Source organism: Phodopus roborovskii, unplaced genomic scaffold (assembly GCF_943737965.1).
Source record: "Phodopus roborovskii unplaced genomic scaffold, PHOROB, whole genome shotgun sequence".
NCBI lineage: Eukaryota > Metazoa > Chordata > Mammalia > Rodentia > Cricetidae > Phodopus > Phodopus roborovskii.
In genome coordinates this window covers 1,003,840-1,028,923 of record NW_026126539.1, presented here as the reverse complement: position 1 = coordinate 1,028,923, position 25,084 = coordinate 1,003,840, and the positions used below count along the sequence as shown (strand labels likewise).

At 37.6% G+C, this 25,084-nt stretch overlaps 1 protein-coding gene across 2 annotated transcripts in view; it reads right to left on the bottom strand.

The window, feature by feature from the left end:
* Window positions 1-11,443, bottom strand: part of Mme (membrane metalloendopeptidase) — an 82,117-nt gene extending 70,674 nt beyond the window's left edge. The window contains exons 1-3 of one of the 2 annotated variants that reach the window (XM_051198662.1): window positions 11,291-11,443; window positions 6,636-6,805; window positions 5,916-5,951 (exon numbers count right to left, since the gene is read on the bottom strand). In XM_051198662.1, the coding sequence (XP_051054619.1) occupies window positions 5,916-5,951; window positions 6,636-6,795 (196 nt within the window). In that variant the 5' untranslated portion in view covers window positions 6,796-6,805; window positions 11,291-11,443. Of the gene's footprint in view, window positions 1-5,915; window positions 5,952-6,635; window positions 6,806-10,602; window positions 10,752-11,290 lie in introns of those variants that run through there. The other variant, XM_051198661.1, reaches the window with a different exon arrangement.
* Window positions 11,444-25,084: the final 13,641 nt, after the last annotated feature.

Sequence of the window (25,084 nt, the reverse complement as noted above, 5' to 3'; positions counted from 1 at the left end):
AAGTTTCTGTATACTCCATTGAAACCAGCAAAAGCTTGCTTTGGTAGTTTTTTTTTTTTTTTTTTTTTTTTTTTTCATCCAAGATACCTTTCCTCTGTGCTCTCATGGCCTGCAGGATTTTTTTCAAATTCATAATTAAACTCATCATCTGCCCTAAAAGGTTGGTACAGGGGTTGCAAAGCCGACGAGTCGGCCTGCAATCTTTCCTGTATTGATGTCCTTCTGCCATTTCTCTACATGGATTCCTCATTGTGCTCATGGGCAGACGAGGAACACAAAGGTCTTTAGTGACTAGAGTTGCCCTATTGCTGCCAGAAAGCCAGTTGGTGCTAAGATACTTCATCTGGGGCATTACCACCATCTGGCATTCTATAGAAATGACCACATACTGGAAGATTCATTTTGCTTCAGGGTTCTAAGTCAAGCCATACAAAAATGAAAATTAATTCAGAATGTAAATTATTCATTATCTCACTGCCTTAAATATTTCAAGTAGACAGAACATCCCTTTTCCTACTGTTGGTAAGAAAATACTCATCAAAATTTGCTTGCTGAGTATAGAAATAAAGTAAAAGTAAGTTCCAGATTATAGTCTATGTTTCCTTGTGTTTCATCTGGTTCTTCATGCTCCCCAGGCCTTATGCTCAGGATTCCTAGCAACTGAGCAGTGTATTACTTGTATAAGAGAACAGTTCTCTCTTCTGAACTCTATTACTCATGTGTCTTTACCTGGATTCTCTAGAACCTGTATACTTTAGGATCACAGTGCCAATAATTGCTTTTCTCTCTCTTTCTTTTTTTGTATTTTTTATATTTATTATTTTTTCTTATTATACATATCGATCACAGTTCCCTCTCCCTTCCTCCCTCCCATGCCACCTCCCCACACAAACTCCACAGGGAGGGTGATGCCTTCCAGAAGGGGTTAACAAAATCTGTCAAGTCATTTGGAGTAGGGACGAGGCCCTCCCTCCTGCCTCCTGGATAAGGGAGTATCCCTCCATGGGGAATGTGCTCTCAGAGTCCTTTCATACACCAGGAATACATCCTGGTTCCACTTTCAGAGGTCCCTTAGACTGCCCAGGCTTTCTAACTGAGACCCATGTTCAGGGGGTCTGAGTTAGTCCCATGCTGGTTTCCCAGCTATCAGTCTGGGGGTCCATGAGCTCCCCATTGTTCAGGTCAGCTGTCTCTGTGGGTTTCTGTAGCCTGGTCTTGGCCCTTCTCCCCCCTTTTTTAAATCACTTCTCCCTCTCTGCAACTGGATTCCAGGAGTTTGGCTCAGTGTTTAGCTGTGGGTGTCTGCTTCTGTTTTCATCAGCTACTAGATGAGGGCTCTATGATAGCATATAAGTTAGTTATCAATCTCATTATCAGGGAAGGGAATTTAAGGTAGCCTTTCCACTGTTGCTCAGATTGTTAGTTGGGATCATCTTTATATGTTTCTAGACATTTCTCTAATGTCAGTTTTCTCTTCAAACCTATAATGGCTCCCTCTATTATGGTTTCTCTTTTTTGTTTGCTCTTGTCTATTCGTCCCCCGACTCAATCTTCCTAGTCCCACATGTTCTCCTCTCCTCCCCTTCTCTTTCTCCTAACTCCCACTCTACTCACTGCCCCCTGTCAGGAGCTCTCGTTTCTTTCCTCTTCTTGGGGAAACTTGTAGGAATCTCTTTATGTTCCTCCTTGTATCCTAGTTTCTCTGGAGGCAGCAATTGCTTCTTTGGATCCTCTTGTTTATTCAGTACATGATTTGCATGTGTCCTTCAGAGGGCCATGTACTAAAATTCAGTCCCCTAAAATTGATCTATGGCATCTAGAAGTAATACCTTTATAAAAAGGGGGTTGGGATTTGATCTGGCCTAGTGATACAAAATAGACTGATAGAGACTCCTGTAGTAAAAAGGAAACATTGTGCCTCAAAACTATTATACAAGCATAGAGGGGTGAAAGTTTCAAACACTCCCAATCTCCTTTGAAACCACATAGGGAAGGATTATAAGAACAGGCTCTGGAGCCATGCTGCCTAGGATAAGGCCTAGCCCACACCTGTTCACCCATAAGAATGAAATATAATCATACACATCTCAGAATTATTATCTTAGAGTTGTAGACATAAGAAATCTACAAAGGATCAGAGGAGTTAAATTTCTTCTGCATGCTCTGGGGACATGCTTTCCTGGGACTGTAACACTAAGGCCTCTGCTTCTGTTGTGCTAGGGATGCACCTTTTGTCATATAAAGACTCTTGTAGCTACTTAATAGCAACCAAATCATACTGTGTCATCTTTCCATTTCCAAATCTTCAGTTCAGATACACACATGTACACCACCCCACTTTTTAAAGGGCTTTGCTAGCATATAAACTGATGGATAAGGAATATGTAAGGAATCAAGTGTGAACATCTTTGGCAGGATATGATTTTGTTTCACAAGAAAAAAAAATTACTCTCGATTGCTTAAAGCAATGCTATCCCATCAGAGTGATTCTGACTTTAAAGTACATTTGATAACATATGAAGAAGAATGTTTTTGGTTGTTGTAATGGGATGGTGGAACTTGATGCTCAGCATAGAGTGGTTAGAAATGAGATGCTGCTCAGCATTTGAAAATGCCAGTATCCCTGTGAATAGCTATCCATCCCAAAATGTCAGCAGTGATGAAGTTGAGAAACTTTGATTTAAAGCACATGATTTTGTGTAATCTTTTGAGTTAGGGAGGTTATAATGCAAGAAAAAGTAAATTTAAGAGTTTAGAATTACATAAGAAGTCTAATGAACCACATACAAGCTCTGTCTAAGTTTTTGACACTGCTAAATGTCTCATAAATAGTAAATGACATGCTTTTATACTAGAATTTCCAGCCTTGCCTTAACTTGTTATTTGTTGAGTAGTGTTTGTTTTACTGGAGTCTGGCCAACCCCATGAACTCATACATAAGCAAGTTAAAGGATGCATTGTAAACATTACTTGATGTGTATTATAAAATCACAGATGCTCAGGTCTAAAATATATAAGCCCCACAGACTTCAGTAATCAGTTTTTGTCTCAGTGTGGCATCCCTTCTATTCCTTGAAGGACATTTGTCAGGAAGTTTCTGTCCACTGGGAGAAAGATGGAATCCACTTTCAATTAAAGTAAGCATCATACCTACTTCTCCAATGCTCAAGAATTTCTGTGCTAAGGCTTAAACTTTTCTAGCCATTTAATGTGACTGTAGAATTGCTACTTGGATATTCAACTTTTTTCCACATATTTCTTCCTGTCTTATCTTTCTTCTCTCCACCTATCCGGCTCTCCTCATTCTTCTGTGTTACTTCCTTCAGTCAAAGATTTTTCTATAAAGTTTTCTTTATTTGAAACAACTTCTAAAGGAATTTATCTTTCCAGTGACAGAAATATTTCTAAGGCAACATGGACTCTTTCCCTCCCTCCCTTCCCCCCAACCTTTGTCTGTATGTGTCTGTCTATCTCTTTGTCTGTGCATGTGTAAGAGCATGGGAGAGAAGAGTACAAACATGCTCATCTGTGAGGTGAAGAGCATGTCATCTTCATCTTTTTCCCTAGGGCAAAACAGTAGCTCTGAATCTGAAAGTGCCCTAACAGCTTGTAGACTCACCACCCAAAGTGATGAGAAGCCCAGCTATGCCGCAGAGGCTGTTTCTGCTGCACACATGTCTATGCCACAGTAATGCTCTTTAGACAGTTTACACTTGCCATGATTTTGGAGTTATAATTAAATAATAAAGCTTAAATAAATTTTGGCAATTGGTACTTGTCAAACACTATTTCAAAGCCATGTTCCTAAATATCAAGTCACATGTAAGCTTTCAGATCCCCAATGCTACTCCATGAGGTGGGTACTAACTGAACCCTGAGGGGAAATCCCCTATACAAGTTTATAAACATCTGCCTATGTAGTCAAAGAATCCAATTTCTTCAAAAGCAGCACACATGAAAAAAGAGTTGATAGAAGAGAACAGAAAACCTGTAGATTAAGAGATTTAAAGGACATCTCAAGTGTACCAAGAACAGAGGAACTAACCATTAAGGTCAGGGTGTAATTATAAGTTTCTTAAAACAGATATGACAGGACAACTTGGCAGAGAAAGAGAAAGAGGAATAGGGATACCTGGGGAAGAAGGAAATTGTAACTTTAGCAGCCTCAGCTCATATTAACTTTACTGCAGTGACCCTAGGTAACTCCCAACCAGTGTGTCTGTATAGTCATTTCCCTGGGGAATAAATACATATTTTCGGTTATGATTAAAACCACTGGACAGGAAAGTACATGCTGTAAAGTTGAACAGCAAATGGCTATAATCCAATCTATAACCAGGTTTTTCTTAAGCTCTCTATGTCAAACATCAGGATGGAGGGTACATGGCTATTATGGTGGACACCCAAAGCAAAATACCTATTTAAAAAGCAATGCAGATAGCCAAAGGGCACACACTCCACACAGTAGAGCACAGCCTAGAACCCCAAGGTAATTTCCTATTATTATCTTGCAAAGTTTAAAGAATAACAGAAAAATCAGATAGGAATACATCCAGCTGCTAAAGGTTGAAGAGCATATCCCAGGGTGTTGTACCCAGATGCATCTTCCTTCTCTTTGTAGAAGGGTCAAGAACCCTTCTTGTTTTCTGTGTCTTAAAAAGTTGCATGTGTTTCTCTTTTATTTTCCTTCTACTCTAATTATTAATGTCTTCTTAAATCAAGCCTCCATACCTTGTCTTTCCTTCTTTTGAAAACTCAAATAGTTCCAAGGTTTCTACTGTTACCTATAAACTGAAAGGTTGCAAACCAAATACACCTGCTTCTTAGACCACATTTCTGCCACCCCATCTGGAGGTTAGGCCTGGCTTATAACATATATAAGAGAATTCATTTCCTTGCTTCTCCACTTTTGTGCCAGTGAACACCATCCTCTCAAAAAAAAAAAAAAAAAAAAAAAAAAAAAAAAACCAAAATAACAAAAAAAAAAAAAAAAAAAACCAAAGTCCTTTGGATTTTACAACATGATATCACTTTAACTTATTCATAACCCTCATTTCATTTCACAACTCACTTGCCTCACTCATCCAGTTCACCCTCACTGTTGTTTCAGTACCACTGGGTTTCACCATAGGCCAAGCTCTGCAGCTCATGCCTGCCTTATTGAGGCATCTCCCACTTGCTCTCCCCTCTCTTATGATCACTTCTCACTCAACCCATGCAGAATCATCCCTCAACAGTTGTTCAAACACTCCACTGTTCAAGGAAGTTTTCATTTCTCCTTTTTCACCACTAAACACTACCCACAATTTTTTCAAAGCTTTGTGTGAAGTGCCCCTATCTGTCAATTTAATGTTTACTGCTTTTCAAGAACATGATTTTTCCATTCTTTCCATTTTTTTAAAGGTATAGATCAAATCTAAGGTGGAACACATGCCAAATACTCTATCACCAAATGCATTTCCCATCCCACATGACTTATTTTATTTCTTTAGTTTTGTTTGTACTTTCTTCTTCTATACTTTTCCCTCCCAAAATCCTTTCTTGCTCCAAGGCCCTCCCCACATTTTTACTTTTCTCTTTCTCTCTCACATGAACGACATGTCATTCTTAATTCTCTCATGAATGACTTGTCGTTCTTTTTTCACACCCAAGCTCACCATTCAGGTGTTCATTTTCTTTCTCTAACTACCTAGTAAGTTCCACAAAAACATATAATTTGTTATCCTCTTAGTGTAGTGATGGTTTTCTCAAAGAATGTCAGTTGATTACTTAACTAGTAAATACGTTTTGTTTTTTGGTGCAGTAAGTTTAATGAACATGCATATGAGCAGAGCAAAAGTAGACATCACTGTAAACATTTGCTTTTAAATGTTATATATTAACTATAAACTAGTAAATGAAAAACAGCTTCTTACCTGATTTTATGCAGTCTGATGATTTGCAAATACCATCTAGAAAAAGGAGAGTAGATATATATATATATATTGGTAATAAAAAATCCAGTTTATATTTAACCTTTTGTTATTAAAAAAGTAGGCCAATTAAATAAATGGAACATTAAATATTATATACTATCTTTAGTAGTTAAAAACTAACAGAATAATAAAAGGAAAATGCTAAATTTAAAGATGATTGCAGAGAGAAAGTGTGCTATCACACCACATTCACCAACTAAACTCTGGGAATATTAAATTAAAATAGCTGAATGCTTCATTCATCATTCTGTAATCATGTTTTCCCATTAAAGAGCCAATCTTTACTAATCCTTATTATGAAAAACTTCCAAGACTCAAATTAGGCTTCTTAGACTCCTGTGAAGCCTTTTAGAATTTCAGTGACAAAACAGAAATTGATTAATGGTTATGGCTGAAGTTTGACACAAAATTGTGTATATTTAAATCAAATAAAATTATACAGGTCTCATACACATGAAAATACTGAACATGCCTGGCAATTAGCAACTGAGCTCACACATAAGGACACTGTGCTTTATTCTAAGTTTGCTGTCTGACACATGAATGTTGCATTTTCTAAGTGAATCTGCACATCATTCGAATGTATTTTGGAAAGTAGTAAAAGCACAGGAGAAAGGCTTTATTTGGCACTGGTTTCTGTGTGGGCAGGGAGACACTCACCATCGTAGGTAGCATAGAGAGCAATCATTGTCACAGCTATGATAGTCAGGAGCAAGACAAGGACAGACAGGCTGATCTCCAATGGAGTCCATCGCTGTCTCTTCTTTGGCTTTGGAGTATTTATATCAGTTATATCCATCTGACTTTCTGATCTTCCCATCACCTAAAATCTGTAAAATATATACACAGATATAAAAGCACCATAAATAAATATAAAGAAAAAATGTATATATGTATATATCTAATATGGCTAAATAACAGTAAAAGGTCAACTTATTTTAAATTAGAAAACCAGAAAACAGTTTGTTGAGAGTCAAAATATTAAAGCTGAATGCAAGAAATATGAAGAATATACATACATATGATCCTGGTCACACACACACACACACACACACACACACACACAAAGAGAGAGAGAGAGAGAAAGAGAGAGAGATAGGTGCATCTACAAGTGTTTTTCCAAAATTAATGTACAGATGTACCTGTCACTATAGATCCCAGAAAGAGAGTTGATTAAATACTTATATTATTCCTGAGATTCGTGAGCAAATGATTGCTGTACCACAATCAAGAAAGTTTTAAACTCATCCTTGTGAACTTTAGCCTGTCAAAGGTTAACTCCATATCTTGTTCCAATGGTTTCTTTTATAAGTTAAAAAAAAAATCATTGACTAATACCTTGAGGTTTTGACTAAGCAGTAACATAAAATGCAAATACAGCTTAAAAAAACAAAAACGAAGTAGTTTATTTTACTTTGAAAGCAACTTGTGTTTTTAAAGGTCAAAATTACTTCCCCTGCAGATCAGGGTATTTATTAACTGGTTAGACAGCATTCTGAAAATGGTCACTGTATGGATAAAAAAGTGGCTTACATTTCAGCATGACACATAATTACACATATTATTTTTTGTACAAGTGAAGGAGAAGAAAACCAAACATAATTGAATAAATTCTCCTTTGTAGGTCAGGATATCACTTGTTAAATATATAGTTAACTTGTAAGTTAAAAATATCAACACTTCTAAATATAGGTGGGGCCTCTGGAGTTCTTTCTAGGTGGTAGGTACAATTCTTAGTGTCTCATACATTTCCTTTGTTAATCTCTGCAAAGTGGGTGCTAATGCTCCACTCTTCCACTCTGGGAAGCTGGGGTACTGAGAAGTCAGCTAACTCACTCAAGCTGTCACAGCTAATCAGTTATTCTACATAAACCTTTGACCACTGTTTCAAAAGTAACAGTACCATTAAAGTAAAAGCTACCTTAAATATCATTACAGACATTTATGGTGGAAAACTAAGGGTATATAAGGCCAAGTATTAGATTTCATGGTTTCTTTAGAGGCCCGGTGTTTCTTAATGATGATGATGATGATAAAAAACATATCACTGAGCAAAATTCTTCAAACAACAGGTTAGCTGTTTAAGACTCAAAATAAATTAACCATAGAATTTGGCTCTTAGATGAAATAATTTCTCAGAGACTTACTCATCAGCAAAGACTTTACTTGGATAGATACAGATCCTCAGGGGAGCATTCTGTAGAAACTGAGGCACTCATAGTAAGGTGATACGAATAGAAAGTGGCTAAATCTGAAGCATCCTTGAGGAGACTCATCAGACATGTATGGATTTGTTTTTCCATAATAAGCCACTATGGACATTAAGGGACTGGGACTGGGTACGAAGGCTTGAGCAGTTTGTCCTCCTGAGGACATGATGTTATAAGCAAGGACTATCAAATGAAAATATGTTACTGGACAATGAAAACCTTGTCTGTTCAATAAAAGTGGAATGCAATGTACCTGAGTGTTGAAATGTCTTATTTAATGGTTATGTAAGTCATGTTAGCTTAGCCTCGGGGTTCCTGGGGTGATGATATAGAATTGCATTGATCATATCACTATTTTAATAGTAGTGGTGGCTGGGCAAAGCAAAGACAGGTACAAATTTAATACTTTGACTCCTAACAGGGAACTAAACATAAAGGGCAGTTTCCCCAGAACCCCTAGAATATTGATCACATCTGTTTGTATATTTCTCTTGAACATGCCTCCACTGCCCTTAAATGTTTTGCTGGCATAAAGAGATGCTCTTTTGTTTATTTGTTTTGTCTTTTTGTTGTTGGTATTGCTTTTTTGTTTGTTTATTTATTTATTTATTTATTTCGTCCTTTCTAGAAGCCTCAATCAGCGTCAGCGAGTCTGTAAAGTCTAACTCAAGAGTCTGGGCAGGCAGTCCGATACAATCAAAGTGCTCTCTGGCGCCATCAAGCTTTCTGGTGGGGAAAAGCTAGTAGGCGGGCATTTCTCAGTTCTGAGTTACTGCTCCCTGGCCCCCTTCTTAACCTTGATCAGGGTGGAAAGGTAACTGGGTTCTTGAGAGTCAGGCACCTAAGACTGCAGGAATAGTTACAGAGAAATTAACAGTGTAATGCAAAAAGGCTACTTAGTCCTTTTATCTGCATCAAGAGAAAACTATCTTTGAATCAAACCTCTTTCTTCATCTACCAGAGAAGCTGATGTAAATATTTCGCAATTTTTTCAGAAAAGTGCTTTTTGTCTCTTAGTAATATTTTCCAACATTGGTCAAAAGCAGAAATGCTGCAACTTTAACTTCCTAATTAACTTTGTCATTCATTTCCAGCTAATTCTACATGATTCATTATCTTTTTACAAGGAAATCTGGGCCAGAGTACCTCAAATGGAATGCATCACAAATCTTCAATTACCTAAAGAACCAATCTACCATACCCAAACACCTTTAAAAGATACAGAGGGAGACAAGGAGACCAGAACACAAAACAGGGTGCAAAGTCAATGCTTGCAGTAGAACATGCAAAAGCATACCTAAGTTCTTAAAATATTTTACTTGCACTGGAGTTATACTAAAACGCTTAAACTAAAAAGCAAATACCAACATGACAATAAGAAAACAGAGAATCCGGAGTTTAGGCTCAACGGAAACCCCACAAATTTAAGCATGGCAATACCCGCAAAATAATACAATATTATTTTTGTTTGAATATGAGATGTATTTCAAAGCATCAGCAAACCGTGAAATCATGAACCATAACTGACCGGCTAAAGAGAAAGGTGGGGCAAAGCAATTTTCACCTTCAGGGCACATTATGACACCATTACAGTGCTTATGTTTGTAAGTCCCTACCTTGGTGCTTTGGAATTACAGCTCGCATTAGTGGAAACCGAGGCACAGTAAGAAGGAACCGGTTTCATATTTAGATTGTGTCTGTGGAAGCTGAGGAAGAAAGGAGTACTCAGAAGGAAGTGTGTTTCCCAGGACATTAACTAGTAGGTGATTCCCCAGGTTGAAGTGAGTTATGAAAATTCCCATCCACAATGTTCTCTTGTACAGTGTAGCCATACAACCAAACACTCACAACACTGAGTACAAAATATGGCCAAACATTTTTGAGAGCTTGAAGGAAACAAACAAACAAAAACAACAAAAGAAGAAAGTCAAAAAGAAAGAGAGAAAGAAAAAAGGAAGGAAGGAAAAAGAAAGAAAGAAAAAATCCAAGTGCAACTACATCCCCTCATGGCCAATCTGCAGCCATAGCAGCTTTCCAACGCTGACGCTGCAAGTCAGTTACTACTTTTCAGTTTAATAAAATCCACGTGAACCGATTATAGACAAGGAATAGGCTTGGCCGAGAAGCTCAGAGGAATACCCGGTTACAGTTACTCTTATTTTTAAAGACTATAAATAGATCGGGATAGGTTAAATAAGAAAGGGTCATTAAAAACTTCCAGCTACAAAAGAACACTCCCCACCCCGCGCCAGCCAACCTTTTGGGAGATTTAAGCATGAATTATATAATAGGAAGCCAAGGTTCAAAGAACGATGAAGATATGGGATCGTGAAAAGACATTTAGGTTAAGAAATTAAAAACTAGAAAAGTGAGTTAATTGAGGAGAGAACCCGATAGAAACTAAAATGAAAACAAACCTTGCTTTAAAAAAAATCAGTGTCTGTACAGCGGAATGGCCAGTTCCCAGCCCCCAAATCAACCCCGGTGCAATTTGGTAGCGCTGCTCTCGGTCACCAAACATAACTCCCAGGCGGAGGCTGCAGGGAGCTATGAAAATGAACCTGGAGGTGACCTGACATCACTCACAGGGCCCTCCTCCAGGTCGCCTTGTCAGTCCCTTCCCCTCCCCACATTCTCAGGTCCCAGTGGCGGCTCCCGCCCAGGACACGCCTACTCCGCCCGCGGCAGCCAGGCTCGGGTGTCCGCTCTGCGCGGGACCTCCGCCTCAGACCCTGCTCCGCGCGTCCCTGGCCCCCGCTCTCTAAGTCCTCCTGTTGCCCGTCCTACGGGCTCCTGATGCCCCGGGGACCCCGGTGCCGGGTCGCTCGCTCTCCGGCGACTCACCAGTGAGATTGGGGAGAAGTTGGAGGCTGCTGAGCAGACACTTCCTGACCAATGAGCGCGCCGGCCGGGGCAGCGGCAGGCAGGCTGGCCCCTAGCCCGGGAGAGCACCCACCGCTCGGTGCGTCCCCAGGGTGCGACCGAGCGCCTCGCGCGCGAAGGAGACGAGGCCGGAGTCACGGGAGGTTCCAGGCCCCGCTAGGGCACCGGGCGGGAGGGCACCGGGGAAGCCCGCCTCCCTCGGACCCTCACCGGGAGACTCACCCCTCGCAGTGGCCGCTCTGCAGCTCACGGCGGCACTCGGTCCAGCTTCGCCACTTGCACATCTCCGCGCCCCGCGCGCCTCGCGCTCACCCCCTGCCTTGCCGCACAGGACCAGCCGCGAGAGCAGTTCCTTGGGTGACCTGAAGGTTTCAGCCAGGTCTCCCAAATCCTATCACACCCTGCGAAGGGGCGGAGGGGTCTCCCCCTCCCAGTCAGTCCCCCACCTTGCCCTTCCCAAAAGGGCTTTGCCAGACATTCTTGGAATTGTTTAGCTTTGTGGCTTTCAAGACAACAATACACTGTCTCTCTGGAATTCTGTAGTGCTGATACAGGCTCTCATTCTCTAACCAACCAAGACCATAATGCTTCTTTTTCTGTGTTTTCCTTCTTCTCTCCTTCCTTCATTCCTTTCTTCCCTTTCAATGTCTTTTCTCTCCTTCCTTCCTTCCCTCCTCTCCTCTCCTTTGTGTCTCTGTGTGTGTCTCTGAGTGTGCTTCTCTTTCATTCTTTCACTTAACACACTGAGGTCCTTCTTGAATTGCATTTACCAAAGAATGACTTTGTGCAGAATCAAGTAGTTTGTGGAAACTGCCCGAAGCAGCTGTTTTAACCAAAGAGCTCAGAGAAGCTAAACTTTTCCCTTTTTTGTTTTGTTTTGTTTTCTCCCTTCTTCCAGGATTTCAATTTAGTTATTCAATGCCAGGTACATATGTAGTTGGAAGACTGCTCCTTCTCCTCTTTTTAAGGGAAGAACAGGTAATGCATATTAATGAAATAGTAAGTGGAATACCATGAAAAGATATCTCAATAAGTGCACAGTCTTGTAATTCAGTTGATGTGGGCTAGTTCAGTGCATGGCCTTTAAATAGAAGTCTTCATGCTTCACTCTTTCTCTGAGGATGTTACACAACTTAGTCCTCATGCTTAGCTAACACTGATGTATAATTTCTCACAGATAAGGATAGGTTGCTTGGCTAATACTCTGGGAAACATCTTAAATGGAATTTGAACCCACGTAATCTTGACTCAGATTGTTTAGTTTTGCAGAAGATCAATGCATAAAAAAAGAGATTTATTCAAATTCATTTGGAGAGAAATCTAGCTTTTCTAACACCCTTGTGCTTAGTTTTTATTATATTTCAGTTAAATTATCAAAACATCTAAATTTTATATAACATTAAATTAAAACAAATTAGGAAATATGTATATATATAGAGAGAGTATGTATATATGAATCTATCATCTATCTATATCTATATATAGATATATAGAGAGTGAATGAGTACACTAGTTCTCAATTTTTTCATATGGATCCATGAACATTAAAATTTTAATGCATTTCTGATTAGCACAGTAATGAATTTTGGTAGAGAAGGATGTTTTGCTAGAATACTACAAAAATGTTTTAACTGGAAATGAAAATTAAGTTCATATGCCTGGTCATAACCTAGTTGAACATTTCTAGTTCCATTTTTCAATTTGAATAAAACTTTAACCATAATATTATTTTGTAAGATTATTTAGCATATCCACAAGATTCAGAAATACCTCTTTTACCTTTGAGAGGTGCTTAAACCTGGGGCCTTAACATGGTTAAGTATTTGAGCAGCCATTGAGCCAAACCCTTATCCCTGAAGAAGGTTTTTATAACAGTGGAAAGTAGGTTGTGCTTATTCATTATAGCTATAAACTTTGAGGTGAAAATTGAAAGGCAATTGATTATTTTCTTAATTAAAGAGTCATTAATGAAACCTCTTCACACTAGTTAAGAACAATGCCATTATTTCAGTCTTGTTACAAGTAAAGGAAATTTCTATGGCGGGGTTCATTTCAAATATTCACTATTGGTAAGAATGTTTTTGCTAGAGAAATCATAAATTTAGTTAGAATGTCCATCAAAGGAAAGTTAAAAACCCCAAAGTTGTTAACAAATTTTGACTTACAGCTTACATGCAGTAGTATGGGTCGTATGGGTCGATGCCTTGTTTAATACATGTCTTGGTCTCATTAAAGTTCATTAGAAACTTAAAGGTTTTATTAAGAATGCTAAATCTTTTCCTTAAGGAGGTTATGCAAGTTTGAAGTCAGTTCTCTTTTAAGGGTCATAAAAGGAGCCCTCAGGTGCTTCTAACAAGGAAACATAAACCAAAGGCTGACTGAAGTGTTCAAACTCCCTCAGCTTGGTGGATTATCATTGTCAGGGACAGAGTACTAATCCTGAGGCCTTCTATAAGTTAGGAGTAGTGTGGTGGATCAGTTTTGGCAACATGAAGCATAAAGCTGTCTGTAGCATAAATGGTTCATAAGCAAACTTGAAGATGCTCTAATTGAACTACTGAGCTGATGAGAAAATGAAAGGAAACTTCAGAAGCCAAAAGAACCAAGGAAGACAGATACTCAGAAAAGTAAGTTCTGGAAGGATGTTCTAGCCAACTGCCTCTCAGAAGGTTTGCCAAAACTAAGTGACTTGGAGTTTGGTTTTTCCAGGACTTGCAGGATCCAAGGACCTCACGGACCTCACCCAGAGCATCAGCCTAAGCAAGGTGATGGTGATGACCCACATCAAGCATTCCTTTATAAAGCTGGACAGGAGAAGAAACATCCTCAGTGTAAAGGTGAGCTACAAACAAAATCCTCAGTCCACTTCCCACCCCTCCCCCATCTGAGCACAGACTTGGGATATGAGTCTTCTACTTTGTCCACATTTCCAGAGAATGTAGGTCTTTTTTTTTTTTTTTCTTTTTCTTCTTCTTCTTCTTTTTTTTTTTTTTTTTTTTTTTTTTTTTTTTCAACATTGTAGTTTACCACAAAATTTTCCGGGACTATTTATGATCAGGTCAAACTGTAGGTGGTAGAGTGTTGGATTGAATACTCCTGAGTTAAAAGTTTGTGATAAAGTGATCTCAGCTAGGCTGTTTGGCACTTGACTTTTCCTATAGGAAATGAATTGGTTCTGAAACAAAATGATAGCTGATGGAAGATCTGATCCATGAGAAGGAATAGTGAAGCCGAGAGAAGAAAAGAGATAAGTCAATCTAAGTAGTTTAAAGTTACCTATGAAAAGTATGGTTATTAAAAAGGACAGCTGCAAGATAGGAAAGGGATGGTGTTTGAAACACAGCACTGACTCTAAAGTCCAACTTACGTTGTTGGAATGGAAGAGAATGATGTTAATTTTAGACTATCATTTATACACATAGAGATTACTAATGTGGCATTAAACAGATAAAAATGACTGCATAAGGCAATGTCTTGCAGAAATGAAAAACTAAAATTAAAGAAAAGTCAACCTAAAAGAACATGGTGAGAAAAAATTAATATTAGAAAAGAACACACCAATAGTGCAAAGAAGAGTAGTAAAGATAATCTAAATACATCCATTGCAGAAACTGTAATTGGGCAACATTTTCAGTTGAAAGGAAAGGACTATACTAATATAAATTTAACTGGCTTTATTTAAAAGAGATGTAAGTTGTGGGGAGTCGTGATTCATGACTTTACTTTGAGTACTCTGGAGGCAGAGGCAGGCAGATCACTATGAGCTTAAGGCTAACCTGATTTACACAGTTCCAGACTAGCCTGGGCTGTATAACGAGTGCCTGTCTCAAAAAACAAAATAAATTAAAAGGAGATATACTTTAAAATAAGGTTGTGATATGACTCAATGCAAAATGATAGAACTAGACAAGTCAAGTAAACATAACTAAGGATTGTTTTTCCAATATTCTGAGGCAAAAATAAACTAAAATTTACCCTTACCCAATTATAGTTATTTCAGCATTATTGTACAATTCTAGAACATATCCAGTACCACACATTTTAAGTAGTTTTTTTTTTTTTTACAATTACATAAGAACTAAATAGAGACATTAATAATTCATGATGATAATGGGAATTTTCAATGTACTTTTCTCAATATTTGATGAACCAGGTTCATAGAGCAATAATGGTATATAGAATATCTAAAAATCACTATAAAAAGACTCTCCTGTGGAAATTTATAGAACATTTCCTCAAGTATCCATGGAATATTTATAAATATTGATCATATGTTAATCTATAATGTTTCGATGAGTTTTTAAGACTTACATTATAAATAATATATTATTGGATTTTAAATGACCAAAAACAGATAAACTAAAACTACAAGTAAACTTAGAAAGGATTTTTGGCTTTTTTTAAAAAAACATTTATTAAATTTTTAGGTAGGAACTTCAGAAGGTGATACAGAGAAGGAAGAATTCCTATATAGCATGAGAGGGTCCCCAAAGGAAGTGGTTTATTTGGCTTAAACTTCCACATCATAGTCCATCACTGAAGGAAGTCAGGACAGGACCTCAGACTGGGAAAGAACCTGGAGGCAGGAGCTGATGCAGAGGTCATGGAGGGATGCTGCTTACTGGCTTGTCCCTCATGGTTTCCTCAGTCTGCTTTCTTATGGAACTCAGAACCACTAGGCTATAATAGGCGGTGCCTGCCCACATCAATCACTAATTAGAAAACACTCTATAGGCTTGCCTACAGCCTGATCTTATGGAGATTTTTTTTTTTTTTCAAATGAGGCTCCCTTTTCACAGAATCTAGCTTGTGTCAAGTTGACATAAAACTAGCCAGAATAACTATATCTCAATCTCAATATATGTGTGTGTGTGTGTGTGTGTATGTGTGTGTGTGTATGTGTGTGTGTGTGAAATAAATGAGGCATCTGAACAACAAGTATTAAAATGCTTTTGCTTTAATGGGACAGGCTGAAATTCGTTGAACTGCATGTTTAAGAAATTAGAAAAAAGGAGGAGATGGGATGCAGTTCAATTTTAGAGTTCTTGCCTAGTTTTATCAGGACCTACCTTATAATACCCAACATGGTAAATAAATAAACACAGAAAAATAGATATTAAGAAAATAACTTAGGAATGTAAAGAGAGAAAAGACCCCAGTGCATAAGCAACAACAGATTCCAGTGAAATCCAGATGGTCATTAGAGAATAGTATGAAGAAAACTTAGACAAATGAATAAATTTCTGAACACATATGACTTACCTAAATTAAATCCAAAAGATATAAATAATTTAAATAAACCTATAATGAGCCATGAGATTGAAGCAGTAATTAAAATTTTCCCCACAAAAGAAAAACCTAGGACCAGATGGAGTCACTACTGAATTCTATCAATTTTTTATAAAAATAACTTTATTGTAATTAACTTGAAAAAACCCCACTTTGTGGCTAGATTAATGCAGCCCCTAAAACAAGCACCTTCCCAGACCCAAACTCTATATATCTCAGTGAGTATCATTGGAGTTAGAATGATCATTGTGAACCCATGAAGATTCAGTTAGGATTTTACATTTTAAACTCAATTATATTTCAATGTACTTATCCACCACAGAAAAAGACAACGACAACAAACATGGAGAGTGAAAACTAGGAAAGCAATGAACTGTCTACCCCTTCTGCAGCTCATGTGCCTTGGTCTGTGTCTTTCCTTCTTCCCCATCTGCACTATTTCCTGTCCTTCTTCCTACATGCTCCCCATTCAAGGAAGAGGAAATACTGACACTTCCCAACTTTTTCCTCAAAACAGGAAGAGAAAGAGCATAAACAAATTCATTCTGTGAAGCCAGTATTGTCTTGATAACAAACCAGATAAAGACACAAACATTGTCAACAAAATACTTGCAAACAGAATTCAAAAGCAAAAGAAGACCATACATTATGATATAATAGGTTCTATCCCAATCCCAAAGATGCAAAGGTGTGCTCAACATTCATAAGTCAATAAGTGTGATCCAATGTATAAACAACCTTAAGGACAGAAATAAATCATCATGATAGATGCACAGAAATATTTGACAAAGTTCAAGATAAAAGTTCTAGAGAAAATAGGAATAGAAAGAACATATCTCAGGGCTGGAAAGATAGCTTAGTGATTAAGAGCAATGGCTGCTCTTCCAGAGGTCCTGAGTTCAGTTCTCAGCAACCACATTGTGGCTCACAACCATCTGGTGCCCTGCAGGCATACATGCAGACAGAATACTCTCTAGCCCTTTCTTAGAAAATTTAAGGACTACATCCTAGTTACAATAGCACCTCCAAAATAAAGTACTTAGAAATAAACCTACTAAATAAAGTAAGAGGCCATTACAATGAACATTTTAAGACAATGAAAAATAGGAATTAAAAATATGCTAGATGATGGAGAGAACTGCCATGCTCCTGTACTGACAGAACTAATTTTAAGAAATTAATAGACTACCAAAAGATGGATATATATATATATATATATATATATATATATATATATATATATATAATCCCCACCAAAATTTCAATGGCATTCTTCATAGGACTAGGGGTTAGAGATCCAATAATTTATATAGAGACATAAAACAACAAAAATAACCAAAAGTACTCCTAAGCAGTAAAACATTGCTGAAGTACCATAATCTCTGATCTCAAATTATACTACAGAGCTAAAGTGACCAGGGCAACATGGTACTGCCACAAAACAAATACACATGTAGACCAATAGTATGGAACTGAGGGCCTAGAGTAAGCACACATAGTCATGGCCACCTAATTTTTGACAGAAATATACACTTGTGTTGGGGGTATGCCTGTTCAACAAATGGTCTAGTAAAAATTGAAATTATCTGTCAGAATAACAAAATAATTTCTTGTTTCATACAAAAATTATTCAAAATGGATGATAAATTTGACCTCAATTTAACATCTTCAATGTACTTTAGTTTGCCATATGATCAAGAACTTTCTGAATAAGAGAGAAAATGGTCTCAAGTATCAACACATGGGGCTACACAGAATTAAAATGTTTCTGTACAGAAAGATGCAAAACATCTCTCTACTTTCATTAACAGAGTTAATAAGCAGCCTACAAAATGAGAGAAAATCTTTGTGTCAGTTATAACCCAGACAAGGGGTTCATATATGTTCTATATAAAGAAGTAAAAAAATTAAACCCTATAAAGAAAAAATGCCAGTCAATAAATAGGGTAATGAAATGGACAGTTCTCAAAAGAAGAAACACAAATGGCTAATGATACTTTTTAAAGTGTTTAGAATCCTTAACTATCAGGAAGATGAAAATCAAAACAACTTTGATAATTCATTTTACCATGGCAAGAATGTCTATAATCAAGAAAATAAGTGATGAGCCCAACATTTGGGATGCAGAGGTAGGAGGGTCTTTTGAGTTTCAGGCCAGTTGGGGCTACATAGTGAGAATCTGTCTCAAAAATAAAATAACAACAACAAAAACGAACCAACAAACAAAAGATCAACAAAACAAATGACACCATGCTGGTAGGATTGCAAACTAGTACAGCCAACGTTTTCTCCAAACATTAAATCTAGAACTGCCACATGACAAAGCTATAGCACTCTTACGCATGTATCTTACCACATAGATACATGAACAACTATGCTTATATATGTGCATTATTCACAACACTGTGGAAGTGAAAACCATCTTAATGCTCATAAGCAAAAGAACAGATAATGAAAATGTCACAATGGAGTTTATTCAGCTATAAAGAAAAAAATGAGATTTGCAGGGAAATTGATGGCTCTGGAATATATTATATTAAGTGGCTCAGACACAGAAAGACAAATCTCGCATGTTCTCTACCATATGCAGACCTTTAACAAGGGGATGTCAGAGTGAGTATATGCAATGAGAGAATATAGGAGAAGGGGGCAAAATATGTTGGGAAGTGTGGGTAGGTACAATAGGACCATGTGATATTAAAGAAGATGACAGAGGGTATAGATGGAGACAAGGCTGGGTGGGTGTTGTGAAATATTAGTTTAATGATGCAAAGATGTGTTGTGTTCTTTTATGTTGCATTTGTTTAACTCTATAAAGCTTTGCTACTTTGCCTGCGTAAGACATCTGGCTGGTCAAATAAGAAGCTGAATGGCCAATAGTTGGGCAGAGAAGGGACAGGCAGGGCTGGCATGCAAGAAGAATAAATAGGAGAAGAAATATAAGCTTGAGAAAGTAGAGAATAAGAGCAAGTAATGAGAAAAAGAGAAAGAGAGGAGGACCAGCCCTCCAGTCACAGACTAAGAAGGAAAGAAAGATATAGAAAACAAAGAAAGGGAAAAACCCAAGAGGCGAAACATAAAGATAAACAGGTTAATTTTTGTTAGAAAAGCTAGCTGGAAACAAGCCAAGGTAAGGCCAGGCACTCATAAGTCTCTGTGTATTTATTTGAGAGCCAGATGGTGGCCCCCTAAAGGATAAAACAAAACAAACAAAAAACCAACGGTAGGAGGGATAAAGGGGAAGAAGACTGAAAGAGAAAAAAGCAACAGCAAAAAACTTTGTTTAAAAAATGCCATAAGGAAAAGTATTTGTATTGTATGCTAATAAAAAAACAGTAAATTCTAAAAAGGGGAGTGAAATGCCTTGATATATAAACACTACTCTAAAATCTCTAGATATACATTGAACATTCTGCTAGAGGATCTAGATAGTACCTTAGAAAAGAGAAAGGAGGAGAAAAGGGATGGAGGAAGAGAGACTAGTAACAAAGCTAAATGCTGACAAAATTGTAAAAATATCTTTTTACACAGTGATATAAATATAAATGTAGATACTTTCTGGCAGGGTGAAAGTCTTGAGTAATGTACTGATGACCATGTAATTGAAAGACAAGCCAGGCAGTTGAAACTGAATATTTAATACAAAAGACTTCAATGCAATAAAAATGCAAATTTTCCTCAAATTGATCTAAAAACTAAATTATGTATAAGTCACATGCTCAATGAAATTGTTTTAAAATATAACAAAGATTATAAAAAGTTTAGAAGAAGAAAAAGAAGATTATAGCCAGTGTAATCCTAAAGAAAAGGTTAGAAAACCTTTATATGGCAGCAAAATTTTATTTTAAAACAACATTATTCGTAGTAATTCCATAATTTACTAGTTATCAATGAATGATTCAGGAAAATGGGATAATAAAATATACTAATGATCCAAAATAGACTTCTACAAGAAAATCTATTGTTCCTTCCTGCCCATTCAAAGGGGTATGGCAGATACCCACAACAAAAGATGAGATAATCAACCAAGCTGTAACTGCCAGACTCACATAGGATGCTTGAGAATGTGCAGACATACAAAGACTTAAGATGACCTTTCATCTTTTTAAAAGTTATTTTCGGGTGTGTGTTGTGAGGGGTACACACAAAGTAGATGTATTATTTTCAGTAGGCAACTTGTGGAAGTTAGTTCTCTCTTTCAACTATGTGGATTCTGGGAATTGAACTCAAGTCCTCAGGCTTGGCAGCAAGTGTCCTTACCAGCTGAGTCATTTCAGTCCCATGATTTCCCTATGTCTATGCTCAGTTTTCGCAAAGCATAAGGAGTTTCAAGGAATCTGATCAAACACAAAAGTCATTGTCAAATGATAGATGACTGAGTGTGCAAAGCTAGCAGGCCTGTCTTTGCAGATTCTCTGGCCAGCAGTTTCCACATTCCTCCCCACACGCCTTGCTATGGGGCATGGCCTTTCTAGAATGGTCTGAAGTAAAATGACTTGGGTGTTTATGGCCGGCCATGGGAAAGGATGAAGAGAAGAGACAGGAAGACACAGGTATTAAGAAAGGACATTCACTTCTGAAGCTGTTCCTGAGGTTTTCACTTGAGAGTGTTGTTTAATGAACCCCAGTACGTCATATATGCAGAACTGACCTTAGATATCAACTCTCTGCTGTTGAGAAAAGGTGACTTATAGTTTCTGACAATCTGGCAAATTTTCATTAGTAAATTATTTTTTGGAAATCAAAATTTGAACTTCCTTTAGTTCTACATAAATTACTGATTCTTTACAATAAGCATATATATATATATATATATATAAAACGTGTGTATGCTACATATACACATATTATATAATAAAATTAAGTATATATTTATCATTTTACATATTTTGCCTGCCTGTATACCTGTGTATCACACGTAAAAGATACCTGAAGAGGCCAAAAGAAGGTATTAGATTTTCAGGAACTGAATGAAATTCTACACAGTTGAGAACTGTATTATGTGTGATAGGAATTAAACCTAGTGCTTGTAACAGCTAAGCCATCTCTAACTTCCAAAACTTTATATTTATAAAAAGTGTTGAAAATATTAGAAATAAATGTAAGAAGGCCTGGGACTGGGGCTCAGTGGTAGAGCCCCTACTTAGCAGAAGGTCGTAGGTTCAATTCCCAGCACCAAAACCTTGATCAAGTAATCAAAAGTTATACTCAGCAAACCATACTGGGAAATATTTACAATATCTAGAAATCATGTGATTGAGAAGTCCAACATTTTACCTTTAGGTACACACATGCTCTGGGAGATAAATTCGAGATTTCATAGCAACACTATTTGTAGCAAGTGTTTAACAAGTGAATACAAACATTAATTTATGGTCGAAGTGACAAAATATTGTTTATATACTCCAAATAGAATACTACATAGAATGTAAAATACCAACAGTAGCTAAACATATTGATATGGGTAATTCTAAGAAAAACACCGTTGAGTGAAAAAGTGGGCAAAGCCTATGTGTGATAATACAATTGCAAAGAAAGATATAATGACTGTACAATCAAAAATGTCATAGTTTCCTGGTTAGGAGAAGGGCAAGCAGGCATGAATAATGGAAAAATACAGTAATTTTCTAATTGAGTTATAGGAAAAGTTCACTTAAAATATATGCTAGGTTAACATCGCATCAGGAAGTTTCATCATATGACACATGCTTTTTGAGGCAGGGTTTCATGTGCCTTAAGATGGTCTCAAACTCAATGGGTGTCAAATAATGACCCTGAAGCTCTAACCTCTCTGCCTCTACCTCCAAAGTCTTGAGATGTCAGGCTTGCACAGCCTGCCATGTTTATGTGGTACTGAGTTTCAAATGCAGAGGCCCCTGATTGCTAGGCAAGCACTCTAGCTACTGAGTTCTGCCCCCCAACACCCCCACGTCTTAAAACACATTTCCTTGATCTGAGGATTAGCCAGGCTAGAGAGATCTGTTAGATCTCTCCAGACAGAAAACATAGTGAACACTGTCTTTTGAGTCTTGTGGAGAACAAAATAGAATAGCCTGATGCCTCTGGATAAGCCACTCAAGGAAGGTATTGCTGGAATGTGAAAGATGCCATAAGGAAGAGGAGATAGGAACAGTTTCTTGAGGGAAGGGTGCAGTTCAGTACAATGAGGAATCAGGGGCATAGTAAGTGTTTGCATTTTATTGCATGCAATTGAAAGTCATAGTGGGGTCATGTGTAAAGTAGCAAATAAATCAGAGATAATTCATCTAAATGCCAGTGGAGAGACTGAAAACAGTCCACAGAAGCAGGAAAGCATGGAGATAGGATAGAAAACTAGTATAGTAATACTTAGGCAATATTCTTTAAACGTAAATAAAAGATGTAAGACAAGTAGTGGAAATAATGATTTTATGTGTTTTGACAGAACAACAATGGGAGGTTCATTTTGATACCAAACATCTAGGTATTTGTTACTTGCCAGATACAGTGATAACTGGATGAGGAGAGAAATCAGACTGTTTGGTATTACAGGCTCACATACTGTGCAAGAACAAATAATAGTATCCAAATGGTTGTTTTAAAAACAGCCATTCATTAAGCAGTTTTCAAGTTGACTGTAGGTAACTGAAAATTACATTTTAAAACATGGGATCTCTGGAGTCTGCTCTCTGGCTAAACTTTTCCATGTGCTCTGACATTAACAGGCAGAAAAGTCCCTACCAGGACAGGCTGCACTTTCCCAAACATGAGAACAACTCAAATCCACTGTAGTGATACATTGTCTCATGTCTTCAAGATGGTTCCAGCTATGTACTCCAGTTCCTTTACTGGCAAGGAACAGGGAAAGGGGGTGGAAGTGGGTTGTCATAACACATTCCTGTAGACACTTGGCAATTACTCATCTGGAACCAATTCTAGCTTAACAGGAAGGCTGATCTGAGCCCTTGGTATCCATCCCATCACTGCGTACCAAGGCACATGTACATCTCCTTTACTCACAGTAGACCTCTTGGATGCACACTCTGTGGTGGTCTTGTCCCTGACCAGGAGGTAAAGGCAAGGAGCTGGGTCCTTTACATCAGCATCCATAAGAAGGATGTGCTAAGTTTTTTTGTTGTTTTTTTTTTTATTATTTTTCCAGAAGATGGCTATCAAATTTTGACACAATTAATCTCTAAGTTTCTGGGTTTTTCTGACTCTGAATTTGAGCAGAGGTATTTATCCCAAATAGTCCAATTGGTACAAGCAACATAGTGAAACATGACTTCTTAGGGGACATTGGAATTGGAAGGTTTTCTCTTTGCCTTAAAATAATCATATTCTATATGCAATAAATTTCTAGAGTCTCCCAGGTCCATAATGCTTCCAGGAAAAGTGCCATGTGAAAAGGTAAATCTGGATTGTAGATTCGTTTTACTTATTCACACATTCTAACATACCAATCCTTATGAGGCCATCTTTAACCTCATCATTTTAAATCTATCCAGGACTCCTTCCTCCAGTTAACATTCTAACCAGTTTGGGTCATTGCTGATAATTCTATCAAGTCTAAGTGAAAAGAACATTCTTTAAAATCAATCTGATCTACATGTGAGGACATTTGTCTTTCAGCATATTCACCTGTCCTTTAAAATCCATGGGAACTGGTTCTGGGACCCCACACAGTTACTGAATTCAGAGAGGCTCAAGTCCCCTTTAGAAATGTAGCCTACACAATCCTTTTGTGTACCATAAATCATCTACTGGTAATTTATGATACCTGCTACAGTGTAAACCCCAATTAGTTATTGTACTTTTTAATTTGTATTGTTTCTTATTGTTAAATCAGTTTGGACTTTGTGGTTGTTGGTTGAATTTATGGATGTAGGACCTGAGGGTACATAGAGGTTTGGCTATTTTATGATATTTAAATAACAGAACACTAAGTCCTAGGAAGAGTAAATCTTTGACTGTGACAAAATGCTTTATAATGTAAAGTCTTTTCAAATCTAGTGATGCTATCTCACAGACTTATAAATTGCACAATATTATAACTTTTAAAACCAGATAGGCCAGAAAAAATTTACAACTATTAATAGGAATCATTTGGCTAGTACATAATTGTATATAAGTGAGAGTCTGTGCCCAAAACATTAAATGCTTTGCTCTCCCTTGCTTTTGTCTTATCATGCTACTATTACAGAGGAGTTGACTATTGTATTTGCCCACCTCTGATTTCGATTGGTTGTTGGTCAAGGCAGAAGATATATTCTTGAGAGAAAATAACCTCTCCTGGCCTCCTATGGCCATTTCCTATTGCTTCTGGACCTGGATAGCAAGGCAACTTTCCACTGATGAAGTTGTTTTGCTGAGTTGGATAGTGTACAATGATAAAAGTTCGGCTCAATCACATGCTGGTTAAGGTGAGTGAGTGCCAGCATTAATACAGCCTAAGGTAATGGGGCCTCTTCAGAAACTCAGTGAGCCTCCTTCTGATGAGAGATTTATTGTTTTCTCCAAGAATGTGTTGAAACAGTTGTTAATGAAAGTAAAGACATTTCATTTTATCTCCTGTAGTTTCACTGTTTTCTAGTAGGGAGTGACTGGCATTATTCTGGGAACCACAGGAAGGATCAGGTTATAACACTAGTTGCTACTGCTGATCATCATCCCTCAAATGTGTTGTTTATGTGTCCCATCTTCCTGGGATTCAATGAGCTTCTTAGCTGCTCACTATCAGCACTAACC